This window comes from Enhydra lutris, unplaced genomic scaffold, assembly GCF_002288905.1.
Source record: "Enhydra lutris kenyoni isolate GAN:26980312 unplaced genomic scaffold, ASM228890v2 scaffoldscaffold2, whole genome shotgun sequence".
Taxonomy (NCBI): domain Eukaryota; kingdom Metazoa; phylum Chordata; class Mammalia; order Carnivora; family Mustelidae; genus Enhydra; species Enhydra lutris.
The window spans coordinates 15,161,881-15,178,993 of record NW_019154086.1 but is presented as its reverse complement, the minus strand read 5'-3'; the positions used below and the strand labels follow the sequence as shown (position 1 = coordinate 15,178,993).

At 35.2% G+C, this 17,113-nt stretch overlaps 1 protein-coding gene across 2 annotated transcripts in view; it reads left to right on the top strand.

Annotated features, from left to right (window-relative positions):
- LOC111148153 (N-acetylated alpha-linked acidic dipeptidase like 2) overlaps positions 1–17,113 on the top strand; it is a 1,315,835-nt gene that overhangs the window by 1,257,598 nt on the left and 41,124 nt on the right. For both annotated transcript variants that reach the window (XM_022504603.1, XM_022504596.1), the window contains 2 exons: positions 525–618; positions 12,713–12,908. In XM_022504603.1, the coding sequence (XP_022360311.1) occupies positions 525–618; positions 12,713–12,908 (290 nt within the window). The remainder of the gene's footprint in view (positions 1–524; positions 619–12,712; positions 12,909–17,113) is intronic.

Sequence of the window (17,113 nt, the reverse complement as noted above, 5' to 3'; positions counted from 1 at the left end):
GATCCTAGGGTCCTGGGATCCAGGCCCAGAGTGTAGGGCTCCCTGCTCAGTGGGGAGTCTGCTTCCTCTTCTCCCTCTGCCCCTCCCCTGCTATCTCTCTCTCTGTTTCTTTAAACAAATAAAATCTTTTTGAAAAGTGGAAAGAGGGGATCTGGGTAGCTCAGTTGGTTAAGCATTTGGCTTCGGCTCAGGTCATGATCCTAAGGTCCTGAGATAGGAGCCTGTTGGGTTCCCTGCTTAGCAGAGGACCTGCTTCTCCCTCTCTCTCTGCCTGCTGCTCCCCCTGTTTGTGCTGTCTCTCTTTCATTCTCTCTCTCTCTCTCTCTGTCTGTCAAATAGATAAATAAAGCCTTGGGGAAAAAAAAAAGGAAAAAAATTAAAAGGCAAAGATATCTTACAAATGTATATTTTACCCTCTGTGTTTTTGCTGCTGTGGTTACATAAGAATGATTGAAAAAAATGGAAAAAAAAATCAGAAACCCTTAATACTGAATGCTAGCATCTTTTGTGTTTTTTTCTTTCAGCTCTCAGGAGAAGTGATTTTGCAAATTGCCAATGAACCAGTTCTGCCCTTTAATGCTCTCGATGTAGCTTTAGAAGTTCAAAACAGCCTTAAAGGTAATTTTTCTTTGAATTATAATAATTTTAGCAAATGAAAGATTGTTCAACTAATTTTTAATGAGCAATGGATAAAATCATATGCTATCTTATTAACTATGACAACACAAGACTCCCTCCCTGGAGAGGATTATCATGAGAGGGGCTTAGAAGAAATTTGACTGCCATGTCAATAGAAAAGAGGTGTATTTATGTGTGAGCACAAGACAAAATATCAGATTATAAAAGATGTTTCATCTACTTCCCTTTGTCAGAGAGATTTATAATTTCAAACTTCTATTATCATTTATAAATTCCACGTGGAAAAAATATAGATCAGATATTTTTCCAAATAAATAAAGAAGGAAGTAGGTAAGTGAGTTTGTAGCTAACATTCAGTCAGTTCAAACAAGATTGACCCAGAAGTTTCTCCTTTGGGATTGATTTCTGAGGTAGATGCCAGATCACTGAAGTGTTGGTCCACCCTAGATTAAGGGTGACAAGAAGAGAATTATTTCTATAGTTTCTATTTCAATCCCTTCATGTTTGAATACATCTCTTTCTGCAGAATTCTAATACCACCCTAATAGTTACCTTCATTTCCCTTTTATCTACATACAAAGCTTTCAACTAAGCTTGTAATTTGTCTTCATTAACCAAATACAAAGGGCAATATAGTAATTAAAGAATGTACCCTCCTCCTATTTGAGTCATACATCTTATTGTCAGATATTTAATGTGTGATTTGTAGACATATACTTCTCAGTACAAAAGTCAATATTTTAACTATAATCCTTAAGCAGTAATCCTTAGAAAATGGTCATTCTTTGGGGGGGGGGTGTGAATTATTCTTAACAGCCAAATATTTCCGGAATCTATAAGTTTAATACTTTTTTTTTTCTTTTTTAAATCTTGTCTATCAGGATTGCTTCTTAACCTGGAGAATACTATAACACAACTTCCCCCCTCAATGATTCTTACTATATTGGCTGTAAAACCATAACCCTGAAAGCAGATGAGCTGTTTAGGGTTATTTGTTCCCGTATGAACTGGCCTCAGATTGCTCTGTTTTTGGTATATTGAAGTTGGTCTCTATACAGTTTCCTTTTTTTTCCACTTTTGTCAAGCTTCTGTCATAGACTTGCTTGATGCAGGGTTTCCATGAAACTTCAATTTGTAAAAAATGTAAAATATGAGTTTCTGTGAAACTCAGTAAAGCAAAGTGCAATGAAATGACGTATGCCTATATTTTGGGCAGCATTAGAGCTCAGAAGAAATACCTGTATTTTAATGAGATAATTCAATACAATTATTCAGCCTTCAGGAGGGTTTCAGATACAGTACTGACAGAGTTGTATTTAATCAGGCTATAGCTCTAATGGGAGAGGGACAATGAATTAGATAAGATAAAACTGGGAGTACATGCAAAGGAGCACCCATGGGAGTGGACCATAGTATCTAAATTGGGCATGGAATAAAGTGAGGAAATGAAGGCAATGAGGGGAAACAGAAAGGGAGGAGGATTGACAGATGCTACTTCCTGGTGCAATCAAAGAATTGGGAGTGAGTGAGCTCTAAAGACTCCTTTGCTGGTGGCCAGAAAATGGGATTGTTAAAAATGTGACCATACAAAGAGTGAAGACATCGGTAATGACAGTGTTCAGGCAAGGACATGACCATGGCAGTGGGATAGGAGGAAAAGAGGCTAAGGGAAAGAGAGTCTAGAATATGTGGATATGGAAATTGCCAAGAATTAAAACAGGAGTAATTATTATAAGAAGGAGTGACAAAACCAGGAGCAAAAAACTTCAAAGAATGCTCAGTAATGCAGAGGACCCTCCTAGTGTTCTTCTAGGGAAAGGGCTACAAAGTGCCTGGGAGAAGGAACCACCACCTGGGAGGGCTGTCTTGGATGCAGTATCCTTAGGGGAAAGTCAGATTTTAGTTAAAGGAAGAAGGTACAGAAAATATCATGAAAATAGGCCAGGTTAATAATTCTTTCTTTAATAGTTATATCTAGAAGTGTGTTAGTACAAGGGGAAAAAAAATAACCAAACTACAGTCATTCTACAAAGATTTCCACTGTGGGCTGATGCTACTAAGGCTAGATAAACCTCTCCCTAAAATCAGGTTTCTTAGTTGGGTGAGCCAGGAGCATTTTGGCTTCTTGCTGTTATATTGGACTGCTTCCACTCTACGTAAAGAACTTTTCTTTTGGTTGTCGGTTTTGTATGAGTTTTGTTTCTTTTGATGTGAGACTCCTTGGGTCTCCCTCTACTTTCACTCAGAAAGATGTGGGCAGACTTAAGATGTGCATGTACTAGAAACATAAAACAAAGCAAAAGAAAATGTAACAAAAACATCGATATATAAGCAAAAAAAAAATATTTTTACTGTGACTTGAGTATAAATGTTTGTTCAAAGTGACATGATTCATCACCTTTAATCTATATACATTTTTGTGTTTAAATCATCATGATTCAAACTTATTTGCTGTATATCAAGGTAAAACATCATTCAAATATCTGCTAAATTATAGGAAATTTGATATACCTATTCCATTTTGCGTACTCTGGTTATTACCTTATTACTAAAATAGAATAATATGCTATAATGTGTGAATAATGGACACAATTTATAACAATTAAATAAATATTTCAGTTTCATTTTTGTTACAGTGTGAGATAATTTCATTAGCTAAACAGAGTTCCTGTACCATGTTAAATGAAACATCTAATTTTACTGCTTAATACAAGCTTTAATTGTTGATATATTTTCTTATTTTGTTATGACAGCTAGCAGTGATTAGTCTTGAGTTCTCAATCATAGCTTAAAAAAAAAAAAAGTGACCTTCAAGGCTGGACTATAAAATACTGTTTCTCCCTACTGCAAAGAGTTTATGTATGAAGGTCTCTGAAACCCAATTGCATTTTCAACGGTGTAATTTTTACCCCTTGACAACGGGCCATCTTGTTTATTTATTACTCTAGTTTACAGTAGCAGCAGACCATTCTCTACTGTTCTCACAACCACCAGAAAGAAGGATAATTTACTAGTGAATAATTTGTTTGAGTTGATTTATTGTATGGTCTTGAAAGCTCATTTTGACTGAGTGACCTTGGCTCTTAATATTTGGTCAATGCCAAACACATAATAGTTAGAGAATGAATATTTATATGTGGTACATAGAGATATAATGTAAATAGTGACTGATAAGATAACTGATATGCTTCAGGGGTACTTTTTGCAAATGAAAGTATGTCCAAAACATGCACACGCAGGGCACTGGTCCTAGTGTGCAGGCAGCAGAGACAGGTGCCAAGAATAAACGAAGTAGCACCACACCCTTGAACCTGGAAGCAGACTAAGGACTGAGCATTTAACAACCTGGCTAAATTTACTCTTTCTCACTTTATCCACTTTTTAATGTTTAAAACCACACTTCAAAATAGCTAAGGGACTTTGTGAGTCTGATGCTTTCTGTTTAATATCTGCTATTTTTCTTAATTGGAATTCTGTTATTTACCATTATTGTAAAACCTACAAATGACCAAATAAAGTAAAAGTCACTTTTATTTGATCTGATTATGTACACATTTATTTAGAGCAAGCCAGACTCAGCAGGAAACAGGTTCTAACTGTGTGGCTTGTTGACACCTCCTGATTGTCTCATTAAATGTAAAATGGTTGTTGGCAGGATTTCCTCCTGTTCTCTGAAAAACTGACAATGGTGACTTTATCTGACTTTTTCTCTTTTTTTATTAGCTGATAATTCATTAGCATCAATCACTTCACTGTAGAAGGAAAGATAGTATTTCACTGTCATGATGTGACTGAGCCAAGTGTGCTGTTCCTCTAGATCTGTAGTTTCGTATTTTCAATATGTGTCAGTTCTTTTCCACAATCACGTGGCTGAGACCCATCTGATGTCTTTTTCTCTTTCTGAGTAATTTATGATGGATGTCCCAATTATGTATGTGCTTTATAAATTGTGTGATTCTAGTCCTCAGCCCATCTATCTCCAATCTTGATTTTAATTACCACCAACTCCAACTTTGGACTGCCCTAGAAATAGTAAAGAGTGGGTACATTAGGTACCTGGCCCTGTGTCCTCCCTAAAAAATCCAAATCCATCCATCTAAAATATAAACAATTCTAAGAAAATTTTTGTTCCCATGGAAATTCCAAATCATGTTAGATTTCTAGTAGTTTGACCCAAACTGGCGTATCTGGAAGTTACCATTTTGAGTGAACAGGACTTAAAAGCATTCTCTCAGAAGTAGCTTACCTTGCTTGCTCAAATTGAGAGAAATTCAATAAGAAATTGGCCATCCACTGGGTACAAATTCCTAAAAATATGTTTAGTATCAATCCCCAGTGTATATATTTTTTATTTTAAGATTTTATTTATTTATTTGACAAAGATCACAAGTAGGCAGAGAAGCAGGCAGAGAGAGGGGGAAGCAGGCTCCCTGCTGAGCAGAGAGCAAGATGCAGGGTTCGATCCCAGGACTCTGGGATCATGACCTGAGCCGAAGGCAGAGGCTTTAACCCACTGAGCCACCCAGGCGCCCCCCCTCCCCCAGTATATTTTTGTATGGACTGTGACTACATAACTAATTAAAATTTGTATTTCATTTATTGATATCCCACATCTAGTTCAAACAAGGAGATGGGACAACTGGGTCTGCAACAAATTCTGGTTGTCTCTATAGTATCAGAGTTTGTCTCCTGAAACTAGTTTTTCTTTCCTCCCACTTCTTTTTGAACTCATATTTTTATTGAATAATGTCCCTTAGTTATTATCCAGAGCATGTCATCCCTTTTGTATTCCTTAGAATTATACTTTCTTTTCCTTTATGTCCTGTGTCACAATTTGTTGCTAATCCTACAGCTTCCCTTTATCATCATTTCCTTCAGTATTCTGAGTACTTCATTCAAATTTGTTTAAAGTTTTCTTTGCAGTATCTACATTTTATATGTGTCACTACATTGATTGAAATATAGTAATGACTTCTTACCATTTTCCTACTTTCCCATCATAGTAATGATCTATTATATTGTGAATTTTTTTTCCCTAAATGCATTTTAAGGGTAAAACCCTATGCCCATGACAGAATAGTACCACAATCCATTTTTCTGTAAGTATTGCCTCTCTGGCAACAATTTTAAAGTTGTGTTTTTTTTAAAGATACTTTTAATCTTGGCTCATAATAGAGCATAAAGTATCCTTGACCTCATACTGATTAATTTTATTCAATTTTTTTTTTCATTTTCTTGGCTTAACCAAAACATAATTAAACTCACACATGTTATTAAATATACAACTCCAACTTTCTGCCTCAGGAGGATACTGGTAAAAAATAAACCACACATGAATTTAATTCATTCAGGGAAGTTTTGCTCACTCTTCCAAAGCAGCCAATATCCAGATCAGTTTCTGCACCAGGCAGACAGACACTGTTGGGAGAACTCATTCCATGCAATATGGTCAAATTCATGCTAGATTTTCATCAGTGTTGGCTAGCTGGATCCTTGGGCAATATTTAGAATATGAGAAAATTTTCAGAATGCCTTGCATACTTTTTAAGAAGTGGCCGACCTAATTCTTCTAAGTATGCCAGTTTGGCGCCTTTGGAAGAGGGATTTCTACTGTATTCAGTTTAGACATAATTATCTACTGTCTTCTGGCATATTGCACTTTTAAATAATATCCTTTTATCAATGTATTGTAAAATCAGTGTTAGATTATTTATCAACAGTGCACTAGCTCCCACATTTCTCTCTATGCCTGCGTTTTTGTTTGTTTAACTTCTTTAAATAACCAGCTGAGATGATTCATTGTGACTCATACTAAAGAAGCCAGCATGAAGAATAGAAAATGTGGGATAATAAAGGACTGTTCTTTCCCCTGGATGAAATCATATTGGCAATTTCTTTTTTTCCCTTTAGCGATGCCACAAGATATTTTTAAAACGACATTAAGTAACATACATTTTTTCCCCCAAAATAATCTTCTGTTCTGCTTTTAACCACTGTGGTATGTGAAACATAAATCATACTTTCCCTTGTCACTATAAATCAGTGAAGTCTAAGCTATGATTTTGCAATTGTTAGCACCTTTAAAACTGTGATAAGCTCATCCATAGAAGAACAGGTTCTGTGAAATACTATTAAAATAAAAAGCTATGTTTGTTTGATATAAAAATGTAGTTTTAGAGTATGACCAGTACATTTCACTCTTAATTTAAGATGAAATTGAGTGAGTCTTAAAAAAATACAGCCACAAAATAGAACAAAAAGATAGAAAAGTGGAAATAAACTGAAATTTAAAACTTTTTGGAGGATAAAACTTGGAAGAAAGGCCACAATGGTAAGTAGTAAAACCATTCTTTAAAATCAGACAGTTATGCATTTGTCTAGAAGGTTGTAGAACAGACTTAAACACATGGGTTTATGCCAAAATGAAACTCATCAAGATTCAGGAGTGCCTGGGAAGAAGAGGTAGTTTGGGCAGGTCCTGGCAGGTTAGAAAAGAACATACAGATTCAGTGGGGGCAGACAGAACTGTAGTTACTAGTCTTACCCAGATGTCTTAGAGACCTTATGGATAGGACATGTATGAAGTGCCTTTGAGCTTCTGATCTACTATTGGAAATTGTTTTAGGATTCTGTAACAATGGTCCTCGAGAGGAACAAGTTTTCTGAGGATACCGTGGCACTTTCAGGGTCACTCCACAAAGCCCTAGTGTCTTGTGTCATGTGTAATGTGCCAAGTGTCTTATGTCCATTGTGACATTTAATCTTACTCTAGCCACATGAGCTGAACTGGATATTGTTAAGAGCAATTTAGAGATTAAAAAACTGTGAGTGAGGTGTCGGGGAGGGTGTGTTTATGTTTTCATTGGGTGTATCTATTTAAGCAGTAGGTTTAGGGATTGAATAGAGATAGCTCTATCAGATTCCAAAGCCCCTGCCCTTTCCACTACACCACACTGCCTCCCAAATGACTTGAAGGGGACAACACTGCAATGTGATAACCCACTAGAAGGTAGGAGTAGGGACAGGTTTCCTTCAGTATGTTTTAGAGCCTCTTCTGAACTGGCCTCCTTAAATCTGAATACTATCTCACCATCCACTGACTTATAATTCCTCCTTCTCTCTCTCCCTCCCTCCTTCTCTCCTCTACAGTTATTATTACTACTGCTTATAATATCCAGATCTGTTCTTTGTATAACACAATGAAAAAAATGGAAGGGTTGAAGTTAAAGGCAACTTCACCCTCTAAAAAGCTGAGGACTAAGGGATTAATTAGTAGCAATTAATATTATTGCTTACAGATGTAACATCCTTGACTGTTTTAATGTAGAAAGAGTCTCAGAACTTCAAGAGGTCCATTTTAGATGCCCTCGATTTCTGGGCAATACCATGATCTGTCTTTCAAGTATCACTTCTTCTCTGGATTTACTTAAGATTTTTTTTTTTAATTTTATTTTTTATAAACATATAATATATTTTTATCCCCAGGGGTACAGGTCTGTGAATCGCCAGGTTTACACACTTCACAGCACTCATCATAGCACATACCCTCCCCAATGTCCATAATCCCACCCTCCCAACCCCCTACTTAAGATATTTTTATACACAATAAACTCTTCAGTCTTTCTCATGAGCATTTATTTTATTTGATCCTTATTTATTCTCCATTTGTGGATTATATCTAGCTAGATTAGGAATTTATTAAGGTTGAAGATTTAATCTTTGCCTTTGCCTCCCTCCCAGTATTTATAGAACACCACACAAAATAGGACTCAATACGTTACTTACTGAAAATACATTTGTATTTTACTTTGAGACAAAGGAAAAATGCATTGTTTCTGTTTGAAATTTAGAAGTCCATTTCAATTATCTCTTAAAAAACAAGATAATTTTACCAGGCAGTCTTAATTATTTTGTATTATATTAAGGTTGATTTTTAATATTTATCACATATCAGTATGTTCTGCCATGCTATAAAAACTTATTAATGGGCACCTGTGGCTCAGTGAGTTAAAGCCTCTGCCTTCAGCTCAGGTAATGATCCCCGGGTCCTGGGATGGAGCCCCTCATCAGGATCTCTACTCGGCGGGGAGCCTGCTTCCTCCTCTCTCTCTGTCTGCCTCTGCCTACTTGTGATTTCTGTCTCTCAAATAAATAAATAAAATCTTAAAAAAATTTTTTTAAACTTATTAATTTTTGGCTTTTCACCAGAAGGGAAGATGTAAAAGGATAATTTTTGAAGGCTGGTTGTTTAATTCCTTAACTTTTATATTATCCCTTTCCTTGTTCTTAAGAAGTTCGAGATGCAGCCCATGGGAAGAAAAAATGGCTCCAGATTCATATTCACCACAAAATAAAATTGGGAATCTTTATTACAGTATATACAGGGAAGAGTGTGATACAATAATGGAGAAGTGGGAGCACTGATTTGAAGAAGTGAAAAGTAACATCTCTAAGAAAAAATCATTAGTTACAGTATTTTTTACTGAAAAATGAGTTGGTGGTAATTTATACTTAGTTTGTGTACTCTGATAATAGTAACTTCCATTTATATGGTGATTTCTATGCTTAGAGATTGGAATGACTATTCTTTTTCCCCAAGGAAGTTAAAAGGACAATAATATTAAGTAATCTATTCAAAACTACATTGATAGTAATTAAGTAGATGGAGCTCTTGCATGTTTTTTGATACCAAGACCTGGGTCTTTAGACTCTGTGGGCATATAACTTCAAGATAATTGTATTAACTCTCACTGAGAGAAATCTCTAACTCCCAATTCATTTTCTTTGGTCAATGGACTTACTGCATATTAAACCTGAACTGTTAGGAGCCTCAATTAGTCCTCCATTCTCTGACATTCACTGTGACTTAAATGAAGTTTTATATATTCTTTTTATTGATTATTGGCAGGCATATTTTAATTCAATTTAGTTTAGTTTGACTTTCATTACCCTAAAATAGCTTCTTTTCTTATCTTTTCTTTTCCTTTGCAATTATTATTGAATTTTAGCAAAATTAGTTGTCCTTATTATATGCCAAACATTTCCCTAAGTGACTTTGTAGGCATTATTTAGTATAATATCTCAAAATATTACCTTATAATTCGAAATTTACTCAACACAATTTTTAGTAAATGACTATTATGTCTTAGATATTGTGCTAGCAGCTAGAGATACAAAGAGATAAAACATATTTGATGACCTTGTGGGGTTCTTTTCAGTCAGGGAAAGGAGATAGACAAGACAGATAAGGATAAAAATATTGCAGATATTATAATGTTCTGATCAAAGTAGAAGATTCAGTGATATGCCAGGCATAGTGTTAGTCTAAGGAAATGGCCGTAAACAAAACAGACAACAATCTCTTCCTTCACAGAGCTGACATTCTAACAGGGATTCAGTATCATGGGGGAAAAATCATTTAGGGTCACAGCTTACATAGAGTCAGTGATGTTAGTTTCTGGGTCTTATTTAAATGGACAAATAAGTTCTAATTGTCATTAAAATGCTATTAGGAATCTTTGGAACATCAGTCATGTATACAAATGATTAAGAGAACATTGAAAGTAAAGCTACTTTTCAATTTGTAAGCTTATACCCTGGAAGTAATACATAGGGGATTGTGTAGATGGCAGGTGTTCACTCTCAGGGTCCTTTCTGGAATAAGACAGTTCTTAAAGCTGTCAGTTCTCTACATCCTCACCACCATGAAAGATAAATTCATTTAAAGCTAAATAAAGTAGAATGGTACAATTTGTCTCACCTGATTCAGTAGTAATGTCTTCAATTCTGTAGTGTATGTTAGATCAGAACAGATTTTTCTTTCTTAAGTGGAAGACTCTAAGATGTCGAACTTGTTTTTTTCTGTTGTTCAGTCTTTCTATTCCAGTATAATTCAAATGTGCTTTTTTTGTCTTATTTTTTCCTTGTACAATGGTATTTCCTATAAGGCCCCCATATATTAACTTCAGTGAAACATCACAATTTAAAATAAACCATAACTTCATAAAATGACATTATCATTATAACTGTTTAAATAACAGAGTGCTGAATATCCTCAACGAGCAAAAATTTCTCCTCTCACAACCTCAGGTTTTGTTATGATATCAAACAAGATAATTAATGTATATAGAATGTATTTTGAAAACATCAAAATGCCAAAACCTGTGAACTCCTACAATTAATTTTATTCATATTGTTAATGTCAGTGAACAGAAAGCATATAAATGTGGTAATCTCTTTATAGTTCTCATGAAAACCACTTATGTCTGCGCAGTTTTCTTTGGTTATTGGATTTTTTTCTGAAAATACTTTATTAAATATCTTCTGTTTATTTAGTAAACAATTATCGAGTGTCAGAATTGTGCTGGCTTCTGAAGAAAGTGACATGTGAAATAGTCCCCATCGGATGGAGGGGAAAGACAATAAATGTTTAGTTAGAGGTTGGTAATTTTATGAAGACATATTCTATACATCAGCTGTAATTCTAACCCAGATAATCTTTCCTTAGCTCCTCAGTTCTCTACAGTGCTTCTTAAACTTTAAAATGTGGGTAAAAATCTGAGTAGCATGGAAATTCCTAGGCTCTATGCCTAGAGAGATTCAGCGGATCTGAGAATCTGCATTTTCACAAAGACCAGGTGTTTGAGGATCTGATAATCCTTGAACTTCACTTGGAAAGAGTCCCTTTGTGATCTTTCCCTTTTGCTTGAGACTTCCCCAGCCAAAGGTCCCAAATAGCCTCCTCATCTCTCCATTTGCTTATATCAATGCCATGCTCTCAGGGCAGCCAGTTTAGGCTGGCTGCCAGGACAGCCATCAGGCCCATGTTCATTTCCTCACCTCGACTTGACATAGTTCTCTGTATTGAGTTTCTGACCTTGCTGGAGTCAGTTGTACCTAATTTCCTGAGAACAACACCACCAACTGTTGCCTCACCCAGAGAATGACTCAAATGGTGGGGAATATTGGGAAGAAGATGATGAGGGAATGCCCCTCTCATGGTATAACAAAGGATTGCTTTTTAAACAAGGTGCTAAATCACATCAGCTGGAAACTGCCTAACTGTAGGGAATACTTTTTGTAACACTTTATAAAATATTCATCATTCAGCCCTCATAATCTATGAAGCAGATGCTATTATCTTATTCATTTTATAAATTAGGATACTGAAGCTCAGTAATTTGCCCAACATCACACAACTACTAAGTGGTATAGCAGGGATTTGAACTCATGTGGTCTGGCTACAGTTTCTGGTGGCCATTATCACTGTACTATTGCTGCCTTACTCTTAGTCAAATGAATGTCCTGTTTTTGCTGCCACCATTCATATCAAAATGACTTCCAGTAAGTTATACAAATAGGAATAAAGCATAACAAACAAAAATCATCCCAAAAGCAAAACCAAGCAATGTAAACATTACATAGGATAGTTTTCAGTGTACTTTCAAGTCAAAGATATATTTCAGCTTCAAATTACAGGAAATTTTGAGTAAAACAAAGGAGCCCATGGACATATCACAACAGAGTAACATATCTCATGCTCTCAGAAGAGAAGATAACTTCTTTTACAATCTTTTTTTTTTCACACAGAAATATAGGATATGTCATGAAAAGCATGAATTTTTGAGTCAGAAAGATCAGGCTTCTAATTTTGGCCTGACATTTATTTGCTTGATGATCTGGTACAATTTGCTTATCTTAATTAATTCTCAGGTGCTCTGAAATAGACATGACAATGCAAACTTTGGTGAGTATTAAATAGGATAAATACTTAAAGTGCTCAATACAGTGTCTGGAACATAGCAGTCTCCCAACCAGTACCTATTTACTAGTATTATTATTATTAGTAGTAATTATTATTACTAGTAGTAGTGGTAGCAGTAAATATAATACTCTTAGCAGAATATAATATTTAGAATATTTTTGGTGGGGTTAATATTATAATTTAACTATAAATTATAAATTTAATTAGAAAATTTTAACTGGTGTTCCTTTTTGACATCATGATTGCAGAATGATTATTTTGCTCCTTTGAGGATGTCTCTTCTGAGATGGACTCATTTATCTCCACCAGGTGATCAACCCAACACTCAACTGCTAGCTCTGGCCTCACGCCTGCGGGAGAGTGCTGAACAATTCCAGTCAGATGAGATGCGTCCTGCTAATGATCCCAAGGAAAGAATTCCCATCCGTGTCCGAATGCTGAATGACATTCTCCAAGACATGGAGAAAAACTTCCTGGTACAGCAAGTGCCACCAGGTTTTTATAGGTAGGATATGTGTCTCAACCTTTATTTGTTTATGCCCCTCAATTAAATTTTTATGTTTAACTTTCAGAATGTGTACCTTCTGTGAAAATGACACTATTTTTAATGTAGATATTATGTGTAGTTATATGAGTAATTATTATATGTACACTTTGAGGACCATTCTCTTACCCAAAGGAAATTTTAACTGCATGAGTATAGAATAAAGGAAATTGGCTTGGCAATATCATATAGGAAATGACTAAGAATTTTATTTGACATTAAGCTTAATATGAGTCAGACATGACATGGCTATGGGAAAACCAAATGGAATTATAGGTTGTATTGGGAAAAATACTTTCTTGAATGAATCAAGAGACAAGCCTACACTATTCTTCATAGTAAGACCACATCTAGAGTATTGCGTTTAGTTCTAGAGGCTACCTGTCAAGATAGAGCTAAATAAGTTTAATATTCTGGGGAGAGTGGGATTTAGATGAATCTGGAAATGGCCAGGAGATTAGAAATATTAGTCGGAGGGTCATAAGAGAGTGATTCCTAGAAACATTTTAACAATTTTAATATTTTAATAAACCCATTTTGATATGGAAGGGGGATTCAATTTTGGTTTTTAGAGGATGAGAGGAGTATAACATGGTTTTTGTTTTATAGTTCCTGATATAGTAGACATTAAAGAGGGAAAATGGAGTTTGAAAGATTCTAATATATTTTACGTACTCTTATTTAAGTTTTTTATTTTTCTACAAGACACAAAATATAAGTACACATGCCTTTCTATATAATAGATGCATATATAATGTGTGTATGTGTATAACAATTTAATATATGTGTGTGTGTTTATGCCTCGTGTGTGTGTATGCATGTGAGAATGTGAAAAAAGGAAGGAGGCAAAGAGGTACTGAACAATAATGAGGCAGGAAACTATTTGGCCCAGAACTCTCATTCATAAAGGACCTCAAATTTAGACTTTTGCACTACATCACTTTTGTGTTTGTGTGTGTATATATATAACATACAACATTAAAAATACTCTGGACTAAACATTTTGTGCTTGACCTAAGGACACAACTAGGACTAAATATTTGAAGCATGGATCAAAAATCCCAATCAAAATTCCACCAGCATTTTTCAAAGTGCTGGAACAAACAATCCTGAAATTTGTATGGAACCAGAAAAGACCCCAAATTGCTAAGGAAATGTTGAAAAAGAAAAAGCTGGGGGCATCACGTTGCCTGATTTCAAACTTTCCTACAAAGCTGTGATCAAGACAGCATGGTATTGGCACAAAAACAGACACATAGACCAGTGTAAGAGAGTAGAGAGTCCAGATATGGACCCGTAACTCTATGGTCAAATAATCTTTAACAAAACAGGAAAAAATATCCAGTGGAAAAGATAGTCTCTTCAATAAGGGTGCTGGGAAAATTGGACAGCTATGTATAGAAGAATGAAACTCAACCATTCTTTTACACAATACAGAAAGATAAACTCAAAATGGATAAAAGACCTCAATATGAGGCAGGAATCTATCAAAATTCTAAAGGAGAACATAGGCAGTAATCTCTTCAACAACCGCCACAGCAACATCTTTCAAGACACGTCTCCAAAGGCAAAGGAAACAAAAATGAACTTTTGGGACTTCATCAAGATAAAAGCTTCTGCAGAGCAAGGGAAACAGTCAACAAAACAAAGAGGCAACCCATGGAATGGGAGAAGATATTCACAAATGACACTACAGAAAAAGGGCTGATACCCAAGATATATAAAGAACTCCTCAAACTCAACACCCAAAAAACAAATAATCACATAAAAAAATGGGCAGAAGACATGAACAGACACTTCTCCAAAGAAGACATACAAATGGCTAACAGACACATGAAAAAACATTCACCACCATTAGTCATCAGGGAAATTAAAATCAAAACCACATTGAGATACCACCTTACACCAGTTAGAATGGCCAAAATTTACAAGACAAGAAACAGCAAGTGTTGGAGAGGATGCAGAGAAAGGGGAACCCTCTTACACTGTTGGTGGGAATGCAAGTTGGTGCAGCCACTTTGGAAACAGTGTGGAGATTCCTTAAGAAATTAAAAATAGAGCTACTATGACCCTGCAATTGCACTACTGAATATTTACCCGAAAGATACAGATTCAGTGAAAGAAGGGTCATATGTACCCCAATGTTCATAGCAACAATGGCCACAATCGCCAAACTGTGGAAAGAGCCAAGATGCCCTTCAACAAACAAATGAATAAAGAAGATATAGTTCATGTATACAATGGAATATTACACTTCCATCAGAAAGGATGAATACCCAACTTTTGTTATCAAATGGATGGGTCTGGAGGAGATTATGCTGAGTGAAATAAGTCCAGCAGGAAATATCAATTATCATATGGTTTCACTTACTTGTGGAGCATAAGAAATAACATGGAGAACATTAGGAGAAGGAAAGGAAACGTGAATTGGGGGAAACCGGAGCGGGAGATGAACCATGAGAGATTGTGGACTCTGAGAAACTGAGGGTTTGGGAAGGGAGGGTGGTGGAGGGAAGGGTGAGTCTGGTGGTTGGTATTAAGGAGGGCATGTATTGCATGGAGCACTGTGTGTGGTGCATAAACAATATTTAGAAAGAAGAGAGGGGGTGCATGGGTGGCTCAGTCATTAAGCGGCTGCCTTTGGCTCAGGTCATGATCCCAGGGTCGTGGATTTGAGCCCTGCATTGGGCTCCCTGCTCGGCAGGAAGCCTGCTTCTCCTTCTCCCATTCCCTCTGCTTGTGTTCCCTCTCTCAACTGTGTTTCTCTCTGTTACATAAATGAAATCTTAAAAAAAAAGAAGAAGAAAGAAAAAATAAAAAAAAAAAGAATTGAAAATTGAAGCATAGGAATACACATTTCATTACATGTAAGAAAAAATTTTCTGATAAGTAGTGTTCTTAAAAGAGTAGATATGATGCTTTTATAGAGTAGTGAACTCACTGTCACTGCATGTATTCAAACAAAGGCTAAGTAGCTCTAAATATTTTGACTGTATGAAGTTTCAGGTGGCCTTTAGTACCAACATTCTGTGATCTGACAAAACACTTGGATCTCTCTGTATCTTAACTTCTACATTTATAAAATGAGATAGTAGAGTGAGACCTGTTTAAAATAAAAGATCTTTCTTAGTTTTGATATTTGGTGATTTTCTGTTATGATTTTAAACTCAAAATCTCATTTAAAATCCTTATATCATTTCTTCTAACACTTTGACTTGCACTATAAGACTTTGAAAATGCTAATTTATTACAATAGATATTTTTAAGACACTGTGGTAAGCGCCACAAACATAGAAATTGCAAGTTAATAACACCTGCTCTGTAGGGTTATATTACAGAGGTGGGGATGGAGAAAGAGAATAAACAAGGTATCTAGGTAAAGTAAAGTGTATGGTAGATCTAATAACAGCTAAAGAAACAATTAAGCCACATTATTAAATTCAGCATTATTAAGAAGTCTTAATCAGAATAGGTAAATTATATTTTTAGAATATAAAAATTTTCCTCACTTCTAATTTATAAAAAATTAAAAAATTAATAAAAATTATACATTAAGAATATAGTTTTATATATTATGATATAGTAAATAGTTTCACCATTTGCCTTCCTTGGCGCTTACTTTAGATATAGAAGATCCCTATGGTCTGAAGTATATGTCCAGAGAACTTTGCATTATCACTTCAATAATATTTATTTATCATACATTTTGAGTGGAAAAGGAAATATTGATTTTTTCCTGAGTTAACAGTGATTAAGAAAGTGGTTTTTCTTCCCTGTTAGTGATATGATTACAGTATAACTTGTATCCCAGTGTGCAAGCTTCAAAGTGTTGATTATGATAATGTTCTAACTCATAACAGACTTTAGAATTGAAAACTTATGGTTCAATATTTTGGCATTACTTTAACTATTGCTACAATTATTGAAGAAATACATGTTTGCCATTATTCTCTTTGGCCCTATTAATTCATATATATGCCAACAGCAAATAGATTTAAATAGATAGATGCAAACAGATCACTTCATTTTGATTTATCTGACTGAACTTTATCCCAAGATAAGTTGATCTGAATTTTTACTTCATTCCTGAAATATATAACAAGTCATCCTACTTCATGTTTTCTCTTAATAGAGAATTCATATTTTTAAATATTCTTGAAGCAGAA